The sequence below is a fragment of the Xyrauchen texanus genome, chromosome 20, assembly GCF_025860055.1.
Source record: "Xyrauchen texanus isolate HMW12.3.18 chromosome 20, RBS_HiC_50CHRs, whole genome shotgun sequence".
NCBI classification, from domain to species: domain Eukaryota; kingdom Metazoa; phylum Chordata; class Actinopteri; order Cypriniformes; family Catostomidae; genus Xyrauchen; species Xyrauchen texanus.
The window spans coordinates 21931315-21956067 of record NC_068295.1 but is presented as its reverse complement, the minus strand read 5'-3'; the positions used below and the strand labels follow the sequence as shown (position 1 = coordinate 21956067).

Genomic DNA, 24753 nt, shown 5'->3' with positions numbered 1-24753 from the left:
TAAAAATACCATGGTAACCTCACAGCAAGCTACTTGGTCTTTTTTTGAAAGGCGATTGTGACAAACTTTAGCTACTGAGTTCAGGGTCAAGTGGTTTTAATCAATTATTCAATATTAACCAGAGTTCAAGTGAATACGAAGTCTAGAGAGGCATTGTAACCCATATTTACATTCAGCTACACAATAAAATGTAGAAATGCTACACACAAACTCATTAAAATCACATGTTTTGGTGCTGTTCTTTTAAAAAAAAAGTATGACGGGGGAGCATGCAAAAATCCCCTACAAAATAAGGGAACACAATTTTAATTCATAGGTGATTAATGAAAGACTAAAAGTCTAGAAACACCCCTCCTATGGGGAAACCAAATATAATGTACATAGTTTTTAATTCTATGCATTCATTGCTTATGGCTGGATACTAGCCCCTGATGTTTTGGCCTCAGCCTCTGATGTTTTTAAATCCTAGAGACGCCCCTGACTGAGGAGTAAAGTTAAACTAACAGCTGCAATATTACTCTTCATCACTACAAGGTAATCTTAGGCTCAGTCATTTACTCTCTCTCATACACACACGCCTTTGTTTCTCCAATAACTTGTTATTAGTTTTGAAGTGTGGTTCTCGAAAAAGTAAGGGAGGCATGAGTGCATCTTTCGAACTAGCAAAGGCAGAGCCTGTGGTGTAAGAAAGCAGTTCCACACACACACACGTGTTTTTGTTTAGACAGTACCTAGTTTTTCCCCTACTTATTTAATTATTCGTTAAACTGTTAAATAAAAGCAATATCACACTCTAAATCATGCTGTAGAGTCTATCTATTAGCACTAGGGATGTCCCAATCAGCTTTTTTGGCCCCCGATCCGATATTTAAATTAAATATCGGCCGATAAAGAGTCCCGATCCGATACTTGTATTTGCCTAGATAAGAGCTACAAATAAACAAAGTAACTAAAAGATGTCTTCAGCTTAATGCATTTAACTCGCATATAAAACTCACTTAAAAATGCAGCTTCTACTTAGAATGGTGTAATAGCTTATTTTAACTTTAATATTCAGGTACAAAAATAAATCACTAATCCACTGTGTTCTGTATGGATGAATAGAAATCTTACATACACTTACAAATGGTGTAAACTGCTTGACTTGAATAGTCACAACAAAAAATGTATTCTATAAAAACTAAATCAAAATTTTGCAATTCCACTTAAAAGTGGCATAAACAGTTACACTTGAACAGGCCCAAGTTCAACAATAATGAAACAGTTATTAATAGTTCTGTTGTCAATATCAAAATGCCACTGTGAAACACTGACAACCAGTAAAAACCCTGAAAGCATCACACACCACAGAGATACAAAAAAATATATATTCATAACATGCTCTAAAACTGCTCCAGTGAGAAATCATTAATACCTATTGTCTGTTTACTGTCTTTGAGTTTTGCTGTAACACAAATCACTCATTATTAAGCAAATGCATGAAGACACAGTATTGTTATTGAAGGTTAAGCAGTTATATTTATTATTAGTGGTATTGTGACAAACATTAATCTGATTTAAATTGGGATGAGTGACTGATGATGAGATATTGAGAGCATCTGAAAAGTGCTTGTCTTTGATAGAGAACGCTCATGTTAACGAGAGTAAAGCTAAAAGCGCTCATGATTGCTAACAGTCTCTATCACCCCACACAACGTCTGATCGTCACAACTCACGTCATGTATCATGTATTTGCATGTTTATTTTTTATTTAATTTGTTTTTAAACCTGTTAGCGGCCTCTATATCCTCTTCCTGTTCACTGTGCAACAAGTCCGAATAACTACCGTAACAACTCTAGAAAATGGGCAAATTAATATTCATACACATGTAATTCTTACACATTTTTAAAAACAAACGGGCATATTCATCTCAATTACATCATGTCTGAAAGTTTCAATTCGTGAATGCTTAGAATTGCCAACAACTCACCCTCCATAGGCCATTCGGTCATGCTTCAAGGGCTAAGAAAGCACTCATTCATTAGAGGAGCAGTGTATGTGTGATTGCCTGCATGCTGCAAAAAAAGATCTGACTTAAATCTAGGCACGATCGGCCGATCGCAGATTTAAGATGAATATCGTCCGATTTTGACCAGGACATCTCTAATTAGCACACCTGTGATTATCTGTGGCACTCTGACCTGATAGCTTGACATACAGCACTCTTGTGGGGCTTTTCCCACGGTACAACTCGACTCAACTCTGCTCACTTTTTAGGGGTTTTCCACTGTGGATAGTACCTGGTACCTGATACTTTTTTTTAGTACCACCTCGGTCGAGGTTCCAAGCGAGCCGAGCCGATACTAAATGTGATGTAAAAATCCTGCAGATCACTGATTGTCAGGGAGAATCGTCACTACAAGCATCACTGGATTTCCGACACGCAACCTCAACTCACTAGTTTTAAAGTTAGCAACAGCGATAACAGTATCATTCGTTCATGTGACTTTCGAATTGTGAAAAAAGAAACGGCTGTGTGCAAAACCACACCGTGGTCAATATACAAGGTGCAGATGGTCCACTCGTTCAGTATGTACTTAGATACTTAATTTCATAAAGATTCATATCTCTACATGTTTACTTTTCCCAGTACTTGTTGCAGTGTAGGAATAGTGGGTTAAGCAAGGTTTTGTAAAGTGCATTGAGTTGCACACTTCTTGCACGTAGCAGGTTTTAAAGAAAGACAAAAAAAAAAAACAAGCGATATGAGTAATGGGGGCCTGTGCCCCAGTAGACCTTTATGTCTAGCAACGCCCCTGATATAGTGCATTAACTAATGTTAACTAATACAACTTTTTATTTAAAAAATGTCATAATATATGTTGTAATTAACAATAAGTTCAATAATCCAAGATCAAAATAAGTACAGTTATGTTTTAAAATAATGTAAACAAATGGACATTTTTGTAAAGTGTTACCGTAATATAACTGTGTGGAGCATAAACATAACTGCACAACATAACTTACAAAAGTGCAAAGGGCAAAAAACTGTATCGGCTAGGGTTGTGCCGATGGACGATATCATCGTCCATCGTGATGGCTGACCAACATCACGATGTAGAGCCACCATCGTGATGCCACGCCCCCTTTTGCGAGTCTTGCTAGTGTGACTCACTAATCCTAGTCTCTTCTATAGTTAACCTAAAAACTTTGCAGGGATTGCTCTGTAAATTTAATTGAGAATATAACTAATGCATATATGCTATTTTAAATACTGTAGTATATGCCAGAGACGTGACGTGTTAGTCTGTGAAAATACTGTGTCAGGCAGGCTACACAACTATTGATCTTGACATTGTTAGCTTCTTGTCTTTTTTTTACATGTCTTACACTGTACATTTAGATTAAAATATTTTATGTTGTGGGCTACAAGAAAATAGCCTTTATTAATTAATTATTAGTAGTTGTAGTGTCTCAGAAAATCTTGCTCATTGTCACATAGCTCTTGTATACACTGAAGCGGCAGTTTAAGATAAACCCAGACCAGCGAACGTCAAATAACTTTTGTCTGGTTAATACTTCTAAAGAAAAATTTCCTTGGCCATAAATCCACAATGTCAAATCAAATGAAAAAAAAAACAAGGTGAATATGAATAACACACATTTATTAAAACATAGAACAACAACAAATAAAACAAGAAAACGGGAACAACACTCAGACCGAAACTCGGCATTAACATTTCACTTATAATTAGCAGCACAATTAACTTCAGCACAGGCTACAAAATAAATTATGTTATTGAAATATTGTAAAGTGGTCATATGAACTACACAAATGAACGTTTAAAAAATAATATGCAAAATCGAATAGCTCCGCAACGGATGGCGAAAAATGCGTAAAGAAGTCTAATATCTTTCACCATAGACCATGTTTAAATTTCGATGTTTCTGGCCAGAAATACCAACATATTCACTTTATCTGGTTTTAATAAGCTGCGGATTGGAGTAACTACACTACCCGCTGTGCTGAATACCCGCTCTGATGGAGTACTGGTAGCACATATGCGCAGATATTTCCGTGCTAATCTTGCCATGAACGGAAACCTTTTGTCGTTTGTTTTCCACCAAGTCAGCGGGTCCTCTTCCCCATCAATGGCCATTTCCTGCAGGTACATGGTCATTTCTGCCTCGACCTTTTGCTCATCAGTGAGTAAAATAACGAAATTATAGTTTTTAAGTGGAAAATAGTATTTATGTAAAGAGATATATTAAAATAAAAAGTGCACAATTCTTCTTAAGTGAAAGCTAAAAAAAAAAAAATGCTTCACGTGTCGTGCAACCTACTGATAAAGCGCCGACGAGTCATTAGTTGGGTTAGTAAAATAACGAAATTATAATTTTTCATATAATTTTTGAAAATTATATGAAATTATATAACCCCCCGCCCGCCCACCGATCGTCCATCGCAATGTTTTACTGTCAGCATCGTCAACTGCCAATTTAGGGGACATCGCCCAACCCTAGTATCGGCCTCAAATTTCCTAATCGGTGGACCACTACAACCGACTATTAAGACCCAAAAGGATATTTAAGGGGCCATGTCATAAGTAACAAAACTTATTATAAAAAATAATTTTTTGATATTCTGACTTATAAGATATTTTACTCTAAAAACATACTGTAAAATTCAGAACTCAAAATTTAATCTCTAATTCAATTAAAGCATATATTCAAAGCAAGCACAAAAATGCGTTGTGTTTCTTCTTCCATGACTTCCCTACATCACTAGGAGGCTCATTAATTAATGATCGCCTCTACAGTAACAACATCAATGCATACTTCAGTGTTTCTCACAGGATTTTGTGAGACTATGGGGGTGGACCCCCCAAATACCTCTAGGGGGGTCCGAGGGCATGCTCCCCCGTAATAATTTTTTTTTACAATTTAAAGTTAAATACTTCCATCTGGTGCACTTTGAGAGCAAAATTAAGAGGCTAGTGTTGTGAAATAAATTGAATTGTGAGAAACAGCACCTCCCCCCCCCAATTATTCTCCATATACATGATGCTCTTCACCCTCAGCCAGGGTTACTTGACAGCTGTTCACAAACAGAGCCTAGGCCTGCCTTTCACAGAGTCTGTGGTACTCTAAACTAATTTCTCACAGGGCCTCATTTAACTTACAATATGTTTATATAGAAAACAATTTTTTCAATGAATAAATACTACCTACTGTAGCTTTAACAATTTCATGATTTAACCATTCTAAAAGCAGGGTACAAACTAGTTTCAGTCAGTTTCAGCTTTTAATCTTTTATCGTTACCTCAGACTGCTAACGATAGCTAGCTAGTGAAGACATAAGCAGTGTAACGTTATGCTAATTTAACCTAGTAATGCTATCTTTAATTTATGATAATAATCATGATTGTAACTTTGATGTTTGTTTTCTTTTGCTTCTTTTGTAACCCAGCCAACCTGTATAGCTTTTATATTACATTACAATATATTGTATTACATAACATTATCTTGTATTATATTATGCAATAGTAAAATATTTCTGCCTTAAATTATTCACTTTCACACATTATTTTAAGGCTCTCTGATTAAATCACAAGCCCTTATTTCTCATGAAGTGAGACTTCGAGATTCTGTTTCTTGGATGTTATCATCTCTATATAAATAGAGCAGGGCACCTCCTCTGTCTCACTGCCTGTTATTAACACTGTGTGAATAAACCCACAATGACCTTTGACATTACAATATCCTGTTAATTGGCTGTACAATATGGCTGTTAAGTGAAATTGGAGTGCTTTGCGCTCACAAAATTAATAAGTTTATAACTTGTTTAGATTTTCACTGGAGTTTGGCACAAGTATCTGTAGACAGCATGCACAGAGCACTTGAGAAGTGGTTCATCTTCACATGACGTCTGCGGTGTGGTTCCCTGAGGTGCTCTGAGTTCAACTGAATGAGACAAGTGTTTTTCCTGCACGCATGAGACATCATGCAGGGAAAGACTAGGCAGAATCCAGCTTCTTAATCAACTGCTTTTTATTTAGTAAAAGGGACTCTGTGAAATTACATAACTATCACTGGCGAGTGAAATGTTAATATTTACTTGTTGCCAGTGGCTAACAACAGACATTTTTTTGTCGCATAATGCAAACTTTACTCGCAATGTAGTGGACTGGTTAACGTTACTTACCTCAAATTTGTCATCCTCCTCAACCAAATAACGTTAGACAGATCCAGGAATACTCCAGTGTAGATATCTGCGAGTGTGTGTTAGCGTGTGAGTTTACAGCAGTGGAGGAGCTGACTGAACTGACTGGTGCACGAGAGAAAGCGCAAAACACAACCTGGCAGTTTAATATATTTGGATGCAATGTGTTCTATGTGCATTATATGTAAACCCTTAAATTCGGTTTTATAATATTGTGAAGCTTGTTAATTCTCTTCTTATTGAGTTTCAAATATGGCTATAATCAAGGGGCTGCATGGTGTTAGCCAATTATAACAGTGGCCGTTTCAGACAGAGGACCTCGGGGAAGATATATATGCGTGCGCGCACACACACACCTTTTGCTCTTATGGAAAGATATTGGCACTTTTATTCACCAAAGTGGCATTCAACTGATCACAATGTATAGTCAGAACATTAATAACGTGAAAAATAACTATTACATTTAAAAAAAAATATATAATTCTGAACTACTTCAAAGAGTTCTCATCAAAATATCCTCCACATGCAGCAATGACAGCTTTGCAGATCCTTGGCATTCTAGCTGACAGTTTGTCCAGTTTTCACCCCACACTTCCTGTAGCACTTCCCTGGGGTGGCAGTCTTGTCGGGCACTTCTCATGCACCTTACAGTCTAGCGGATCCCACAAAAGCTCAATGGGTTTAAGATCCATAAAACTCTTTTCCAATTATCTGTTGTCCAATGTCTGTGATTCTTTGCCAACTCTAACCTTTTGTTTTTGTTTCAAAAGTGGCTTTTTCTTTGCCATTCTTCCCATAAGGCCTGCACCCCTGAGTCTTCTCTTTACTGTTGTAAATTAAACTGGTGTTGAGCGGGTAGAATTCATTGAAGCTGTCAGCTGAGGACATGTGGGGCATCTATTTGTCAAACTAGAGACTCTGATGTACTTATCCTCTTGATTAGTTGTACATCTGGCCTTCCACATCTCTTTCTGTCTTTGTTAGAGCCAGTTGTCCTTTGTATGAAATTAGTTTTGTTTTGGCAATTTTAAGCATTGTATGGACTTAATTCCTCAAAACAATGATTGACTGATGATTTTCTAGAGAAAGCGGTTTCTTTTTTGCCATTTTTTTTTTTTTTTAAACCTAATATTGACCTTAAGACATGCCAATCCATTTCATACTGTGGCAACTCTAAATCAAACACAAAGTCAACGTTAAGCTTTATTTAACAAAACAAATAGCTTTCAACGGTGTTTGATATTATGGCAAGTGATTTTCTAGTACCAAATTAGCAATTTAGCATGATTACTCAAGGATAAGGTGTTGGAGTGATGGCTGCTGGAAATGGAGACTGTCTAGATTTGATCAAACTAGTGATGGTGCTGTTTTTTACATCAGTAATGTCCTGACTATATTTTGTGATCAGTTGAAAGCCATTTTGGGGAATGAATGTACCAATTTCCTTCTGAAACAGCAAAATCTGTATATTATTCCAAATTTTGGCTAGCAGTGTATATATAAAAAAACCTTTCATGACCCCTTTAATATTCAATTAAATAGGAGTGCCTGGATCTCATCTTGGATGGACACTTTTGAATGATAATTTTTTTTATCTCAATAAATCCTAAGCACTTTTCAACAAAACAAGGCAATTTTCCAGGTATTCCAGTACTTACATTTCTAAAAGCTAAATTCAAACACCTTTAGCACTTGTGTGACCTTGTGCGAACAAACCGTTCAATGAGTAAATATTGATATAGACCACTTTTTTCAGATGAACTCATGTCAGCCACAACCATACGCATTTCCGTCAGGAGATGAAGCAACCTTTTTACATTACTTTCACTTTATGAAATCTAAATACGCTTTTCATGTGGGACAAGGATGTGCAGGGTCTGTGAAGCCAAATTGCGCTCTGCCATCCGTGCGCGAGCGTCAACCGAGCTTCCTGCAAATGAGAGCACCAGTGACAGAATCAGTGCGAGCACGTCAACCAGGCTTCCCGTGAAATGCGAGCTCCAGGCCAGTGAAGGATCAGTCCGAGAACGTCAACCGGGCTTTCCGTGAAACGGAAGCTCCAGACCAGCGACAGGATGTGCTCGCACATCTTTGGGCTTCAAAGATATCGTTGCGCATGCAACCATTTGAAATTTACATGATATTTTGATATTTAAAAGAACCATGGAGCAGTTCAACCATCATGTGAAACGTCTTGACAATGCCGACACTCTGAACAGCACTAATGAGTGAAACAGAAATCCCCTGCTGCCCAGCACTAGCATCAGTTATAAGACTTTACACATCAACACCCTTACTAATATTTATCCCAGTTACCTGTAACAGAATTTTTCATTACAACTGTGGAAGTTGTTGCCAAGAACACATTATAGCACGGACAGTTGGACACAAGTCATGGGTTTGCAAGCACTTTAAATTGGATTCAATTGAAAAAGAAGCTGAATCAAATGATTGATGATCACTTTTGTGTAACAATTTTTATATTATTATCTGTATAATTTTTCACAACATCTGAAGAACCTTATTTAGTTGTCCCAATATGGATACTAAATTAGCACTTTTCAGAGAGATCAATAAAATATACAAAATACATTTTGGTTGCATTTGAAGGCAAAAATGAATTATAATAATTATGTAAAAAAGGCATATAATATCAGAATATCAATCACAGGGCCCAGAGTCAAATCAAATCGTATTGCTGCAGACTTTGAAATATCGGCAAATACCGGATTGAAGGCCAAGAGAATCGCTATAATATTGTATCGTGATGAAATATCCGATTTACACCCCTACTGCGAACATGTTAAATAGTGATCGAAAAAAAGCAACAGATTTCAATGTTTGATGGGTCACACAGACAAAACAAAAGTTAAACATTTTGAAATATGACGTTTTGCCTTTGTGGTTCGTCAATTATTTTGGTTTGGGATATTTCAAAATTCGATATATTGTCTCATCCCTAGTGAGAATAGATAAAACATGTTTAAGGCTATGTGAGCCATTACCTGTAAAAGAGTAATGATCATTAAGAATCGCTTGAAGCAAAGTAAACCAGAGCTTTTACCCACATTAAACTTGACTGCTGCTAATCTTATCTTCACAAGATTTGAATCCTGAGATCTTAAGCTTGGATAGCCAATCCAAGTAGGGGCACATCACTTTTGAAAGGCGGTGTGCATGTGTTTTCTCCTCATCCCATAAACAGACACTGACAATAATTGACAAGTAATCGTGTTTTTCCCTGGTTGGTTTGTGTGATCCAATCCAGAGACAAGCACATCAGCATCATCACCATGGGTTATGAGAGAAACTAGAGAAGTAAGAGTTTATTTAAGCCTGGCGAAGCTTGCGCTTAAGTGTAAAAGAGGAATGTAGGGCAGTTCCAACAAGGACCCGTGACTTGTCCCATTACATTTTCAAACAGCTCTATTAGCTCATCCAGGCTTCTAAAGCTGAGGAACTTAACGAGGATGGCAGGGCTATTACATTACCATTACTTCAATCAGGTCAAACTGCCTAAGGAACGGCAACATGGCACAAACTCAGGTCTCAGAGAGTCAGGTTAACCAAGTGATTATTACTGTATCCCTAATTAAACCATTGCCACTTTAGGTTAGGTTGGACTCTTTCTTCACTATTAGGGATGTCATGATGTGAATTTTTGATGGTATGATTACTGTCTGATACAAACAATCATGATTTCACGATTATCTGCAAATTTACCTATAATGCAACAATAAAACCCTCTACAAATCCTATCACAAATTAGGTTTTATTGCAGCATTCCTTAGGACATGCAGTTAACATGTATATTCCTACTTCTAAGTTGAAACATGTAAATAAAGTAATTGTATAATTTAAGTAGATGCAATTTTCTCTATCTGCCCTCTCACACCAACATATACTGTACCTTTTCAACAAAAATATAAACGCATTCAATAAACAAAAGTAAAATAAAATAAAACCAAATAACCAAAAACAACTACAACCCAAACCATATGTTTAAAATAAAACTGTGTCAGGCTAGGAGAACCTTCTTTCTTTATTCAGTAATCCAACGATCAGCCGAATAATCACAGCACTTTTACGCTCACTGAAATCTTATTCAAATAGGAAAAACTATTTGTAAGTGTCGCAATAACAATATAAAGCTGAACCCCCCAGTTTTAAGTATTTAAACTGTATACAGTTTCAATTCTGTGTTTGACTACCAAAAGGTAAGTAGTACACTACACATAATATTTGCTGTGTTTGTAAAATGATTCCATTCATCTGGGCATGAATCTCTGGATGGTGATCCTCATGTGCTGTAAAATATTAGATGTGTTCACCGCTTCTGCTGACACTTTCCATCTGCAAGTTTTGCATACTGGATACCCGTCTTCAACAACTCCTGTGTAATTTTTTAGATAGCCAAATGCTCCCAAATAGCTTATATGTTCCGCCATGTTTTCATTTTGAGAGTTTCATGTGCGCTGCACGGTGCAAGTAGTTAGAACCACACCAAAAGACACATTTTCAGTATATTTTCTTAAAATAAACAGCATGGTAGCCGGTTTTTAACCGTAGCTTCCAGATTCATACAGTTTAATTTTGTGTCGTTTCTCACCAAAAGCTATCGAATGCGTCTAGAAGACTTTGAATATGACGCATGAGGTGCATGAACTACTTTTAGGACACTTTTAGGTCTTTTTCAAGCTTTAAAGTGAATACACTGTCAAGGGCCATTGTATTTAAAAGACAGACTGACATTTTCATGACAGAATTTTCATTTGGGTGAACTACTCCTTTAATATGCCTTTCTAAATTCATTAACGAGTATGAGTTTCATCAAATAAGCTGCAAGCTATTGGAGATTTATACAAACAATAATGCTGATTTAACTCTTTAAATACACCAGTTACATGGAAAGAAAGTACTACTGCAAGCAGCCATATCACACTGTAACTCAAGACCGGTTGCCCAATCAGGGTTAAGCCTGGTCAGTACCTGGATGGGAGACCTCCTGGGGAAAACTGTGGTTGCTTCAGGAAGAGGTATTAGGGAGGCCAGCAGGGGATTCTCACCCTGCAGGCTGTGTGGGTCGTAATACTCCAGTATAGTGACGGGGACACTGCACTGTAAAAAGGCACTGTTTCAGATGAGACGTTTAATCGAGGTCCTGACTCTCTACGGACTCTCCAGGACACTTCGCGAAAACAGTAGGCATGTAACCTCGGTGTCCTGGTCAAATTCCCCTCAATGGCCTAATCAATCATGGCCTTCTAATGATCCCCATCCATGAATTGGCTGTATCACTTTACTCTCTCCTCTCAACCAATAGCTGGTGTGTGGCGAGCGTACATGTGCATTATGGCTGATGTCGAATTATTCATTCATTCATTTGTACTGCCTTGAAAGGAGCATTTAGCAGAAATGAAAAGATGAAGATGATATCAAAGCAATCACGCTGAACTGGACAAACATAGGCTATGTTCAGACTGCAGGCAAATCAGATTTTTTCTCAAAGCAGATCTTTTCAGGCAGACTGTCCGCACTATTAATTGCAAGTGATCAAATAAGATTTGCGAATTCAGACATAACCAACCTATCTGCTTTCAAAACAGACGCAGGAAAAATGGAGGTGTATCATCTCGCCCTCCAAATAAGTGCCCTGTCCTGGTGCAGAACTCCTCCATCGCACAAGAAAAACTCTGAGATGGAGGAGACTGGTAAATATTGTGATGTTCCATGCTGCAGTCACCGATTTTTTTATGTTATCGGTGTGTCGCATTAAGAGTGACGCAAAAGACCATTTGAAATCTGAATTGAGCAGTCAGAGCGTCCGGACTGAGAAGCATCTGAAAAAAAAAATCTGATTTCAAATCGCATTTGAAACCACCACCCGATGTGGTTTGAATCAGATTTGAAAAATCAGATTTCATGTTTTCTGCTGTCCAGACCATCAAAAAATCTTCAAAAAATGTCATGATTTTTTGTGGCAGACTGAACAAGGCCATAGTGGCTCACAAATTCAAAAGACCTGCAATAAAAGTTCACCTATGTAGGTTAGAGTGTCATTTTTCAAAAGATTCAAGATAACTGACACAAATGGCACTATTTCAATTATATTAAGTTTATTTTTCCAGTTGCATAAAGTTTTATGTAAAGATTCCTGTATTAGCCAAGCAAAATGCATAGCTAACGCATACTACCTATAATTCTGTAATGAAATTTCTAGAAAGCGAGCAAATTGCATCAGCCACAGCTGGTAAACAGCAGGCTAGCACTGTTTCAACACCATTACAGAGGAACAGATGTAATCAGCATCAGCTTTAACAGACCTTCATTGAATTAGCTTACCATCTTTTAGGCCAAGCAAGAGTTGTCAAAAAATAAATAAGAGAGACCAACCATGAGATCCAATACACCTTCAATGCAAAATCTAATCCTGCCAGCTAATGGAACAAAAGGCAGGCAGATTTGGCCCTCTCTTTTCTCATAATTTAACCCCTCACAGAATATGATAAAGAGGCCTGGAGCAGCTGCAGACTGACCAGTCCCCAAGCACACAATTAACAACAAAAGAGCCTTTTTAACGCATTGAGCTAATCAGCCGCCGGCCCACCACTGCAGTCCCCCTGAACCATCTGCAAGATGGCAGACGTCTCCCTGATTGTGAAAAAAAGACTGGCACCATGCTATCATGTCCTAGGGTCAATGAAGCACATTGCTTAGCAACAGTCAAGCCCCTGTGCCTGGAAACTAAAAGCTTTTGCTTTCAAAGAGCAACTCAAAGAGTTGACAAGGGAATGTGCTCCAAGATTTGATTACCAAATGGCTTCCAATTGTTAACTGACCACTACAGAAAAAGAGAGTATTAACACCCACCTAGTATGGACTCTGGAGCTTAAAGAGCAACATGCAGGTTGAATTTATAACTGAATTAATACTTTATATTGTCTGCAGAGGTCTTTTAAAAACACATATGTAGAAATTACTAATGAAATCTCATTTGATGTAGAGATTTTGATGAAAATGTGCTAGGCTCTGGAATAGGCCTTTCCCGCTATAGCAACGCGTCATATGACGTAGGGCGAGGCAAATAAAAGAGCTCGCGGTCAGCTCTCTCATTGTTGGGTGTTGATGTAGTTAGAGCAGTAGTGAGAGACAGAAAGTTTTAGATCGAGTTTGAGAGAAGCCATAATGGTAAATTATTGTGTTTGTGCTGGTTGCACGAATTCCAGCCTGTCAGGACATCGTGTCCATCATTTTCCTCTAGAAAAAACAAGGCTTTTCGGGCTTGAGTGCGTTTTGTGCAGGTGAAGAGAGCAGACTTCACTGCCGCGTCTGTTACCACACACTCGGTCGTTTGTGGCGCACATTTCACTCCGGAGAATTATCGACCTGGAGATTTGTTGGAGTCTCGGATGGGATTTCGGAGTAAGGACCACGTGAGGCTGATTACTGATGCTGTTCCCTCGGTGCACTCGATGGAATCAAGTCCACCGTCAAAGTTTACACCGGATTTTGGCGCGGGCCGGACTGGAGGACCAAGTGCTAACGTTAGCAGACATTCTGTGCAACGAAAACGAGCACTTAGCAGAGTAAGTCTTACCTTTTTAATTATTGAATAATAGGAGGCTCATAATTATAGGCCTGTGGGTCATCATAGGCATGTTCGTCCACACCGGAGAACTCTGTTTCTTCATTCGCATCCATTGTAACCTGAGCTTGAACTTGACCAGACTCCCTCGGCCATCGTCACTTCCGGTTAGTGCTTTATAGACGCGGAAGTTATTTTATCACAATTTATCTCAAAATATCGTTAATGGCTAAATATATATTACTCCAGTTCAGAAAATCTAGTTGTTTTATCATCAACATACACTATGCTATATAGGGGTGTCCAACCTGCATGTTGCGCTTTAAGTGACCAGCAAGAGAAAGACACTGACACATTTTCATTCTCTTTTCTCGGCAGTCTACATTGAGATTAAAGATACTAGAAACAAAGGGTCAGACATGCATATACTAAAGCCAAGCTCGCATTACAAAACTGATTGCAGACTGGCTGCATCAACCACTGTTGTCCAATGCTGAATCTATGATCCCGAAATTAATTTACAAAATCAAGCACATAGCAACAAACAATATGAAAGATGGGCTCATGCCCGTTATTGCACCAATTTGCACAGAAAATAATGAGACTGCAGTTTAGGAGACGTGCATGATGTTTTTATTTTCTAATTTTTTGTCTTATGCTTCCCAAAGCATTTCTCCTCTCTAGCACTGTCTATTTCTTTGGCTGTTGCTCATTTCTACCCTCTCGCTTCTCCGAACAGTGTGCATATGAGGTGATTGACTTCTTAGAATGCAAACACACTATTTGTGTCACTTTACTATCACCTGTTGTGTGGAAAGAAGCTGACATCAGCACTCTCACAGAAGCAGATATCTCATTTAGCTATCCTTAACCAGCAACCTATAGTTGTGGTTATAGTTATAGGCTAGTGATCACTTAATTCTAAATGAATAATTTTATACTTTTTAATGCAGTGCGCGTGTATTGATAAAACAATAAGGACAAGATGTAGGCCTATCGTATTACCCACTGAATTATAATTGAATTTTAACAGTGCCTGCCCACTGTTTAGGCATCTTGGTTCCAGATAGGGCTGGCAATAAAACTTTATCGAAGATGTATCTAAAAAATAAATCCTTAATATCGATGATAAACTTTCGAGTTATTTTAAAGTTGATTAATAAACATGGAAATAGTTTGGACTCTTGATTCTACAACAAAGTTAGTCCAACATCTGTAGAGTATCATACTCCCATTAAAAGAACTATTGTAGAGAAAACCAATGATGATTTAGGAACAAAAACATGGTCTTCTCAGTCTTCACAGAACATTTAAATCACACAAAGTTACAAACAAACCCAAGTTCACTCATGTGGATGAAAATGCAGCTTGAGGGATTGGTGAAGAAACCCTTTACCTAAACAATGAGTTAAGGCCATGGTTTCAAAGATATTTCAACAATTTAGGACAACAAACCCACTTCTGTATAGTTAATCTCTGAAGAGCTACAAAAACTTGCCTTTGACTGCCAACTTCCTAGTTGTTACAAATGGGCCACAAACTTATATTAGCATTCATACATACACAATATTTCAATGACATAAGAGGTGCTGATATGATATGGTCAATGAATAGCCTATTTTAAGTAAAGTTATTGTTTGGAACACTGAGATCCATTTTCTTGTTCTGTGCGCTAGCCTTTGATAGGCTGCTGATGTCTTTAAATAACAGTCCACACTCGCAAGCTATGTCTGGGTAAAAACGGCACAAATCTGCTTGATGCTGAATGGAGAGGTGGCCAAATATTCCTCAGGAAATTCCCATTGTTGTTCAGGGGTAAAACCTTTGAAGAGGAATTTACAGAATGATGTGAGCCATGGCATTTGCAGAAACAAAAAGTTTAATGAGCTGTTCACACCAAACATGTTACTGCATCGGTCAACAGAGTTTTTCCAATTGCTTCCTATGTAAACATGCGCCAAGCAGATGTCTTTGATCATTGCGCCATGTCTCGCTGTTTTTTTAGTGTCACGAGCAGGACTGTTTTTTTTAGACACTGTGTCAATCAGAATTTAACTGGTAAAATGTATCGAGACACCACTTCTCTATTCGTGGTGCTGTGTCCAGCATTTTTAGCGTATTCTGTGTGAAAAGCGGGTATTCAGATTTTACCACCTCTGACAATTCAAAGCAATGAATGAGCATTTTTCGGAGACATAGACATACAAGAAAAAAAGTTCTTGCTATACCTGATCTTTCTCGTGAGGGAGTAGTGTTACAGGTGGGAGGTTCACACCAAAGGTTCCCAGGCTCCTGAAGCAAGCTTTACCTCCGAGTCCACCACTGTTCATCATGTAGAGCGGACCATCCTTTAGCAGCCGACCATTGTTTACTGCCCGTTTAGCGGCTAGCCTTAGCCTCTGCTGGAACCTGGGGTTCGCCACAACATTCACCAAGTCGCTCTGGCTTCTGAGGAATCTCTCGATGTTCCTTAGAGAGGAGCCAGCAGGGACAGCCAGACCCTCGATAGCCCTCCTAAGGACTTTATTCCAATCCACATGTCTCAGATCTCCTGCAGGTAACACAGATCCAACCAAGACGGCGACAGGGCCTACAGGCTTGAGAGGCACAATCCTCCCTGGATTTTCCGGGTCTTTGTATGAAGCACACCCTTTGCTGGTAACCTTAAGGATGGATCCATCTTTCACAGCTAGCTCCAGCTGCTGGAGCACGACACCCTTGTCTAGTCCATGTAAGGTTGAGACAGCATGGCATATCCGCTCCTCTGAAGGTCTCTGCTTCTGCCTTTTGATCTTCTGAATAGCCTCAAGAATCCACTCTGTGTACAGGGGATTGGCCAGTTTCACCATGGTAAAATAAGTTGTTTCATCAAGGTGTGATCCATGAATACATTCCTTTCTTTTATGAGCGAACCATATGCATCCACAAACAAAAGCCAGCCATTAATACATTATGCTGAACAGGATAAGGTACTGATGTAACTCCTCAAAGACCAGACTGGGTTCATTTCTTTTCCTCTTTGTCTGGGGAAAAAAAAAATTCCTTGTGGTTGTAAATCCAAAAGTCAGAACACTTGCTGAAAAATCCTTACGAGTTACACCTGTGGGCATGAAGACAAGAAAAACAGAAATTCCATGTTACTTTGCAACAAAACACTGTGTCCTGAGCAACTCCAGAAGCAGTTATATGGGCATGGCAACTTGATCTGGGAGGTTAGGCTAACCAGCGCCACCATTCATTTACATTAGAGATGCTTCTCCAACCACAAAGTGCAGTGCAAGACAGGTTAAAAAAGCAAGACCCTGACTCCTACACGTCAAACTGAAAAATAATTACAGTTTCAAAGCATGACATAACATCTTGGGAGCGACTAATCTCAAATCAGGTTTTTGTTTGATAGCCTAAATTAGCCAAAGACATTATTGACACAGAAATACATCTAAAACGAAGCCAAATTAAGTTGCTTCCCCTAGGACAGTTGTTTTAGCTATTTCTCCAGCTCTGTGAAGTAGGACACATGTAATCTGAATTCAGGTGTTGGGTGCACACATCCCATATAAGGAAAACATCACCAGTCTATCGGACACAAACCAGACAGACAAGTACAACCATAAGATTCAAGATGAACATGTTAATTCACACTTTGAAATAACAATGTGGATCACTTAATTACATTATGGCTGACTATATATCTAAAAACCTAGCTATCTTCACAGTAATACTACTACTACATTGATCAGTGATGTCCAAAAATGCTGTCTAGGTAGGAAGCTCACAATGTTTTGGGACACTCTCTTACTCTAAAACACAATAAAACCACATGGTTTGGCATTTTGCAAGGCATTACATTTAGATAAAAGTTAAAGCAAATCTGTACTTCATTAATATAACGTATAAAACACATGGTTTAATAATAGAACACATTTTATTAGGCTTGAGACCAGGGACTAAAAACAGTTCAAGGAACGAAAACAAGATTTTTAGCAAAAATCCAAAAACTAAAACAGTGATTTTCAAATGTTCTGGAGTGTCAACATAATTTTTTAAATTTTGGTAACCAGTAAATTTTGCTCTAAAAAATTTTATGAAACCAAAGGCCAAAGGGTTTATCACAGTAATTTGGTTAATGTTGTCGAAAAAATGCAACGCTTTTTTCCCGGAAGGAAACTGCGGTGTCACATTTCTTTGCGTAATTGACCGTTGTGGATGTATGCTTCTGTGAATGAAGATCTTTTTAACAACTACCGTATGTATAAATACAGTTATCCAGATACAAGGAATACATGGACCCACTTTATATTAGGTGGCCTTAACTACTATGTACTCAATCATTTGATACAATGTACATGTTGTTGCATTGTAATTACATTTAAAGTACCTGCACTGTTAACTTTACCCCTAACCCAACCCTTATACCAAAACTTTAACCCCTTATCCTAACCCTACCCTTACTCCCAAACCTACACGTACCTCAACAGCAGAAAATGTGGATATTTTGCAGAACAACATGTAGTTAAACAGTAAATACCTAGTCTTGTATGTATTTAATGTTAGTACATCGTAGTTAAGGCCACCTAATATAAAGTGTGACAGAAAACATTATTAAAGGCAAGTATATTTCTCAGTTGTTTCCAAGTTTTTACTGAATTATTGTTAGATGTGATGCATTAATAGATTTTACGGTGCCGGGTTTTGACACAGAAGCAGATCTGTAAATATAATTAATGTTCATTAACTTTATGCTTATTCTATGCCGATAAATCCACCACAGAGGGAAAAAAATTTTTTTTTAAATATTGCATATTTTGGTGAGGCAAGTGGCTTATTTTTGGCTTGGTTTTCCAGACCATATTCTCTTGCGAGATCTGGCAACACTGCAATTGGTATTTCAACCACCCATTAGAGCAGAGTAATGTCATTTTAAAAAGAACGTTATTTAAAAAAGAAAGTTTTTGCTCAGAACGAAGCAAAAAGAAAAAAAACAAAGTTTTTAGTCCCTGCTAAAACTGTGTAAAACCCAACAGCAGAAGCAGAGTAAGAACAGTCCTGCGAGCAGCCAGCAGGTGACATGCACTGAACAATTTCTCACCAACAGCAACTCAACCATAATTTATCTGCCATCATATTGTTGCTTAAATGCTTATAAAAAGCTTCACACACCTACAGATGGGAAACACTTGACCCATTCCTCGGATACACTAGATCTGGCCTAAACAGATCCAATAAAAGCTACATTAAATAACTGAACAACGCAACTCGGTTAACCAGCAAAAGGGCCACCACATAAATCAAGATTAACTGGTGAGGCATAAGAGTAAATGGGGTGTGTTATTCGATTATATAAACACTACACAACTGATGGCAAGCAAACTGTCAATCAACTCACACTCACTAATCTTAGCTTTTCAGCTCTCAAGGACAACCATGAACATCACTACGCATAAACACACAAAATTCAGCTTTGTTTAGTACATGACACTTATTTAATCCAGCTTGAAATCTTGTCTACACTCTTCCAGCTTTGGTCGTAAACTAAGACCTGGCAATGACATTTCAAATTAAGAGAGTAACAACACATCACACAAATCACCAGTGCTCAAATAAAACACCCAATTAAACGTCTACTGACATTCGTACTTCAGCTTGAGTCTTCTCAATCGCGAGATACGGAGTTAAAGTGACACGAATCTCAGAAGCATTCGGCTTCGTATCTCAAGCATCGGTTTTCCAAACAGCCCCGGAGCTTAAGTCTAGCACGCTAAGCTAAAGCTGGCTAAATTGGGTTATGCTTTATGACTACTTCCGACAGATTACTATCTATAATTTATGGTGACAAAGTCAACGCGTCAATTATCCCACAGTCACGACCGAGCTGTAACAAATCGCAAACCTTGTTTTCTGGACGCTTTAATGCGGTGGAGGGGTCAGGTGACTTCGCCGCTTTGCCCCGGTCGCGTTACTAAACAGACGCCATTTTGTTACAATGTTGTAGTTTACATGAATCCGACATGACACTGATTACAACCCAATGGAGTCTCATTAAACCTTACCTTCACAAAGACAATCCCGCCCAAGAAAGGGCAAATACTTATCCCTGATTTGATAAAGCAAGTGTCAATCACATGGAACCAGTTCGGCCTCCCGAGGAGTCAATAATGATTTGACCCGCCTCTTAAAGCAACGACGTCTATTTAATATGTTCCGTGTATCGATTTCGATACCTGCAATTCTACCCGTAACAGAAGACCAAGGAAAGCGAGGACATATTTATCAACGTGTAATCTAATTAGTTTAAAACGACTCGATGGCTCTTTAATGTAAAATCAGCCGCAACTCGTCTACTCCTTTACGAAGGCTCCCCCTTATGAGCATCGCACTACACTGCAATATGAACAGATCGACCTAGTCACACTTTTTGGAGAATAATGTAATGGTGAATAATTAGTCGAGTTATCACTGACATTCACCGTGCAACTTGCGCTGTAATCTAATATAATAATTACTTTTCACTTTACAGAAGACATATCGCGCGCACATCCTAGGGACGGTTGTCTATGCACGCAAACAGGCAAATTTAGAAATCATGTCTATGTCTGAGGATACTAACGGATGATAGCATAAATTTTCTCCCGTTGATTAAAACACTAAAAAGGATGCAACGATGACTGCTGTCCGCACGCATGTCGAAAACATGCATAACGGCAATGTCCTCATATTTCTAAATCAAGCAAATGTGAAGAGATAGCATCTGGAAAATTCCATTTATGCGGGTCAAGCAGTAGCTCGCGATATTGCACGGTTCGTGTGACCCAATAACCTTAATAGCACGAATTAATTTCTCTAGTAGCGTCAAGTTACATCACTCGCGACAACTTAAACTTGAACGATTGAAACATGTCACCGATAACAACCCACTCAAGACACCGCCGAGATAAATGCCCGACAACGCTGGCAGAGCGAACATATTTACCTTTAAGTTCCTCGCGCGATCTCTCCACACTCCTCGTGTAAGCGATATAAACACATTTATTTGAGAAGCCGATGATGCATGCGTAAAGTAGTCTGATAAATCCAATGGGGTTCTGTTTGATTCGGAAGATGAACGCACGCGTAGGCAGACGGAACCTTGATAACAACTAATTGAAAGGTTAATCTACATAGGAGTCTGTGACAAAGTAGTACCCTCCCCTTTCGGCACTCCATCAGCCACAGAGGAGGACTAACTCGCTGTAACCGCTATGTGACATCACATCGCTCATTGGGAAACAATGTACATTGTTTCAGACTACATGGCATGGGTGGGAAAAATAAAAGATATGATGTGCCCTGTTTTTGAAGAGGGATGGGAGACTTTTAATATCACTTATCAAGCATTCATTTTAAAGGAATATAAACAAATTATAATAATATATCACCCTGCCTAAACGCTTAGACTGCATCGAGTTTGTAAAATAAATAAATAAATTGTCGCACTTTAAATTGTTACAGTGAGGCACTTACAATGGAAGTGAATGGGGACAAAATGTACAGGGTTTAAAGTCAGAAAACTGAAGCTTATAATTTTGTAGAAGCGCTTAAATTATTTGTTCTGTTAAAATTAATGTATTATTTGAGCTGTAAAGTTGCTTAAATTGTCAGTTTTACAGTCGTTTTTAGGTTTGCTGACATTGCATTGACATGCCAACAAAGTTATAAAATAAGCTCTAACTTTACACCGAAAAGGTTAGTTAGAGATTTTATCACTTTAAAATCATGTTAACACACATATTGTTTACATCTTGTGGCTATAGGCTACTTTTGAAACAGGGAGTATTTTACTGTTTACAGATTCGACCCATTCACTTCCATTGTAAGTGCCTCACTGGATCCCAGATTTTTGCTTTTATCAAGAAAAGGAGGGACGAGTCAAAATTAATGTTTGCTTTAATCAACATTATGCCACAAATGCTGTCGATTGATTGTATTTAACCTGGAATATTTCTTTAATTATTTACGAATTTGCTCAGAGGAAGAACATCAATAATATGTTGCGCTTGCTAATTTCATTGATGTGTCTTTGCATGATAAAGAACAACACTAATTAAATGAAAGGAAATGTGCTGTGAACTGTCATCACTGACACAGCATCAGTGATTATTGGGTATATTAATTGTGCAACAAAATAACCACAATAAATCTAAACCATTTCTACAACAAGACTTAAAACAACAACAACTCTGACGTTTTTAAATGCACCTGAACTCCACCCATGGGTGGTGAAAAATTGGTGTACAGAGAAATTTGAACCATGGCCAGGCCATGGACATACCACTTTTTACTGTGCCTGAAAGGAAAACAAACTGTGCACTAAATAAAACTTGAGCAATGTGGGATGTGGTTAGTTTGGCAGCAGCCTTCATATTGGCTTCCAGCAAAGCTTGATCAAGGTGATCTGACACTAAACTGTTGTCAGAGTTGTTTTTTCTTTACTGCAAAAACTGATTTACACATCTACAGGGTGAGCTACTTATAGCACCATGTCTGGGTGAGATTTACAAACTCTATAAATTGTGGTAAAATAATAACACTGCTTTTAATTGGTTTTGAAATAAAACAAATGTGTAAATAAAAAAATCTTAACATTTTATAATGCTTTCGTGTGATTGAGAGATCAACTGTACAACCTCTTAGGACTGATGAATGTGCATGATTTTTAATTAAAGTTACACTAAAAAACACTTGCCATGCAGTGGAACAAGGTGTTAATTTTCAGGTGATAATTGGCATTATTTTCAGCCCTAGAGCCTTTTTGTTCAACTGTAATCTGTTTGCCAATTATGTTGTAATTAATTTTTTTTTAAGCCAAAAACAAAGATACATTTGTTTACAGTTAACACAGGTACATTTGAATTATTCATTTTTGCATTTTTGGCATGAGTGCAAAAACATTCATATTCATGTATCAGAGCAACCCTTGAGTAGACAGTGTAAAAGTGCCTTGCACAAGGACACAACAGCAGTAAAGCAAGTAGATTAACCGACTGTCGACCTTCTGACTAAACCTGTCCTACATTGCTACTTGGACAGCGAGATAACAGTATTTACTAATTTAGAAGACCAAAAGCTATATTCAAAGGACTGATCGCACTTGATTTAAAATTAAGTTCAATGTGCACTCCCACTGATCAGCCCTTTCTATCTGTGTTGGAAAAGTGTATATCTTATAGAAACCAAACAGCTTTAATCATATAAAACAAACCCAGCATCAGTCATTATAAATAAACTCTAAACATGGTCACAGTCGCTAGATTTGTTTCCTGGTTTTAAATAAAGTGTGACTACTTTACAATTAAAATGATACAGTTTGTCATTATAATGAGCAAACAGAGCTATGGTAGTCAAATGTTGGGAAATATATATATATATATATATATATATATATATATATATATATATATATATATATGTTTTTAAAGTCTTTGAGATTACAGTAGATTTGACCTATTAAAGGAATATTCCAGGTTCAATACAAGTTAAACTCAACCGATAGCATTAGTGGCGTAACACTGATTACTGCAAAAAGTTATTTTGACTTGCCCCTCTTTTTCTTAAAAAAATCTATTAAAAAGCACAAATCTGGGTTCCAGTGATGCACTTACAATGGAAGTGAATGGGGCCAATATGTAAACGGTAAAATACTTACCGTTTTAAACTTATATTCACAAGATGTAAACAATCTGTGTTAACATGATTTTAGTTGGAAAAAACTTTTTTGTGTAAAGTTATAGCCAATTTTACAATTTTTTTAATTTTATGGTAATCAAACATTATGCCACAAATGCTGGCGATTGAGATTAACTTCTATTGAATCTGGAATATTCCTTTAAGGAAATACATTCAGTGATTATCCTGGTATAGCCACAGTTTAATGATTTGCCTACATCAATATTTTAATTCATGTGCACTCTAATAATTTGATTAGATAATTAAAAAGATTAGAATATATTTAGGTCTCCAGAAACAGGACTAAATCTGTTGTAATTTGTGAAATAGACTTTTTAAAATAAAAATGTCTGTTGTTCCCAATGTGTGTCCTTCAAAATGATCTTCTATATGTAAGGAACTAAAAAAAATAGCAAGACACATGTGAATCAACTTAACCTCACATGCAACTTCCACAGGTCTTACAAACACCCAGCATAATTGTAAAACACACAGCAGGTGGATTAAAGAAGTGGAAAAAACAGGAGTGTGATTGTGTAGACAGACCGTGGTAAAGTTGAAAATGTGAAATAGTGCTCTAGGACTTTGTCCTTCACTGTTATTATGATTTCACCTAGACTCACAGAACATTTAACACTAGTGATGCCAGTCTGCAGAGGACACTTTAAAATAATTTTCAGTGACAAATTCTGATTCTGCTATGATTGCACACATACAGGGACAAAGGAGCAGCTGTACCTTGAGTCTCTTTAATGTGGTCACAAACAGCTACTCCTTGTCCCATATCATAAAGATGAACTCTTGTAGACCTGTGAATGTCAACAATGGGACAAGTGGAAGCTTGAGGCTTTCTAACCATCCACTTGGAAACAGTTAAAAGGATAGTGCACCCAAAAATTAAAACACACCCTTAAAACTTACATTTACTCACCCTCATGTTGTTTCAAACCCCTATGACTGCATTTCTTCCATTAAACACAAGTGACTCGCAAGGCTGACAGTTAGCCTCACCTTTTACTTTCAAAGCATCTTTTCTTCATACAATCAAAGTGAATTGTGACTGAGCCTGTCAATCCCTATTACATTCTGCCTAACATCTCTTTTGCATTCCATATAAGACAATCATGCAGGTTCGGAAAGACATCAGGGTGAGTACATAGTGATTTTTCTTTTTGGTGAACTAACACTTTAAGATGCCGCAAGAGTAAAACAGACCAAAAAGAGTAAATGCTGCATCTTTCTCAATCCAAAGGTCTAATGAAT

At 37.7% G+C, this 24753-nt stretch overlaps 1 protein-coding gene across 4 annotated transcripts in view; it reads right to left on the bottom strand.

The window, feature by feature from the left end:
- The window catches only part of kat6b (K(lysine) acetyltransferase 6B), a 58314-nt gene extending 37385 nt beyond the window's left edge, over positions 1-20929 (bottom strand). For 2 of the 4 annotated variants that reach the window (XM_052151670.1, XM_052151674.1), the window contains exons 1-2: positions 20759-20929; positions 16017-16888 (exon numbers count right to left, since the gene is read on the bottom strand). In XM_052151670.1, the coding sequence (XP_052007630.1) occupies positions 16017-16637 (621 nt within the window). In that variant the 5' untranslated portion in view covers positions 16638-16888; positions 20759-20929. Of the gene's footprint in view, positions 1-16016; positions 16889-19417; positions 19518-19678; positions 19792-20758 lie in introns of those variants that run through there. The other 2 variants (XM_052151671.1, XM_052151672.1) reach the window with 2 other exon arrangements.
- Positions 20930-24753: the final 3824 nt, after the last annotated feature.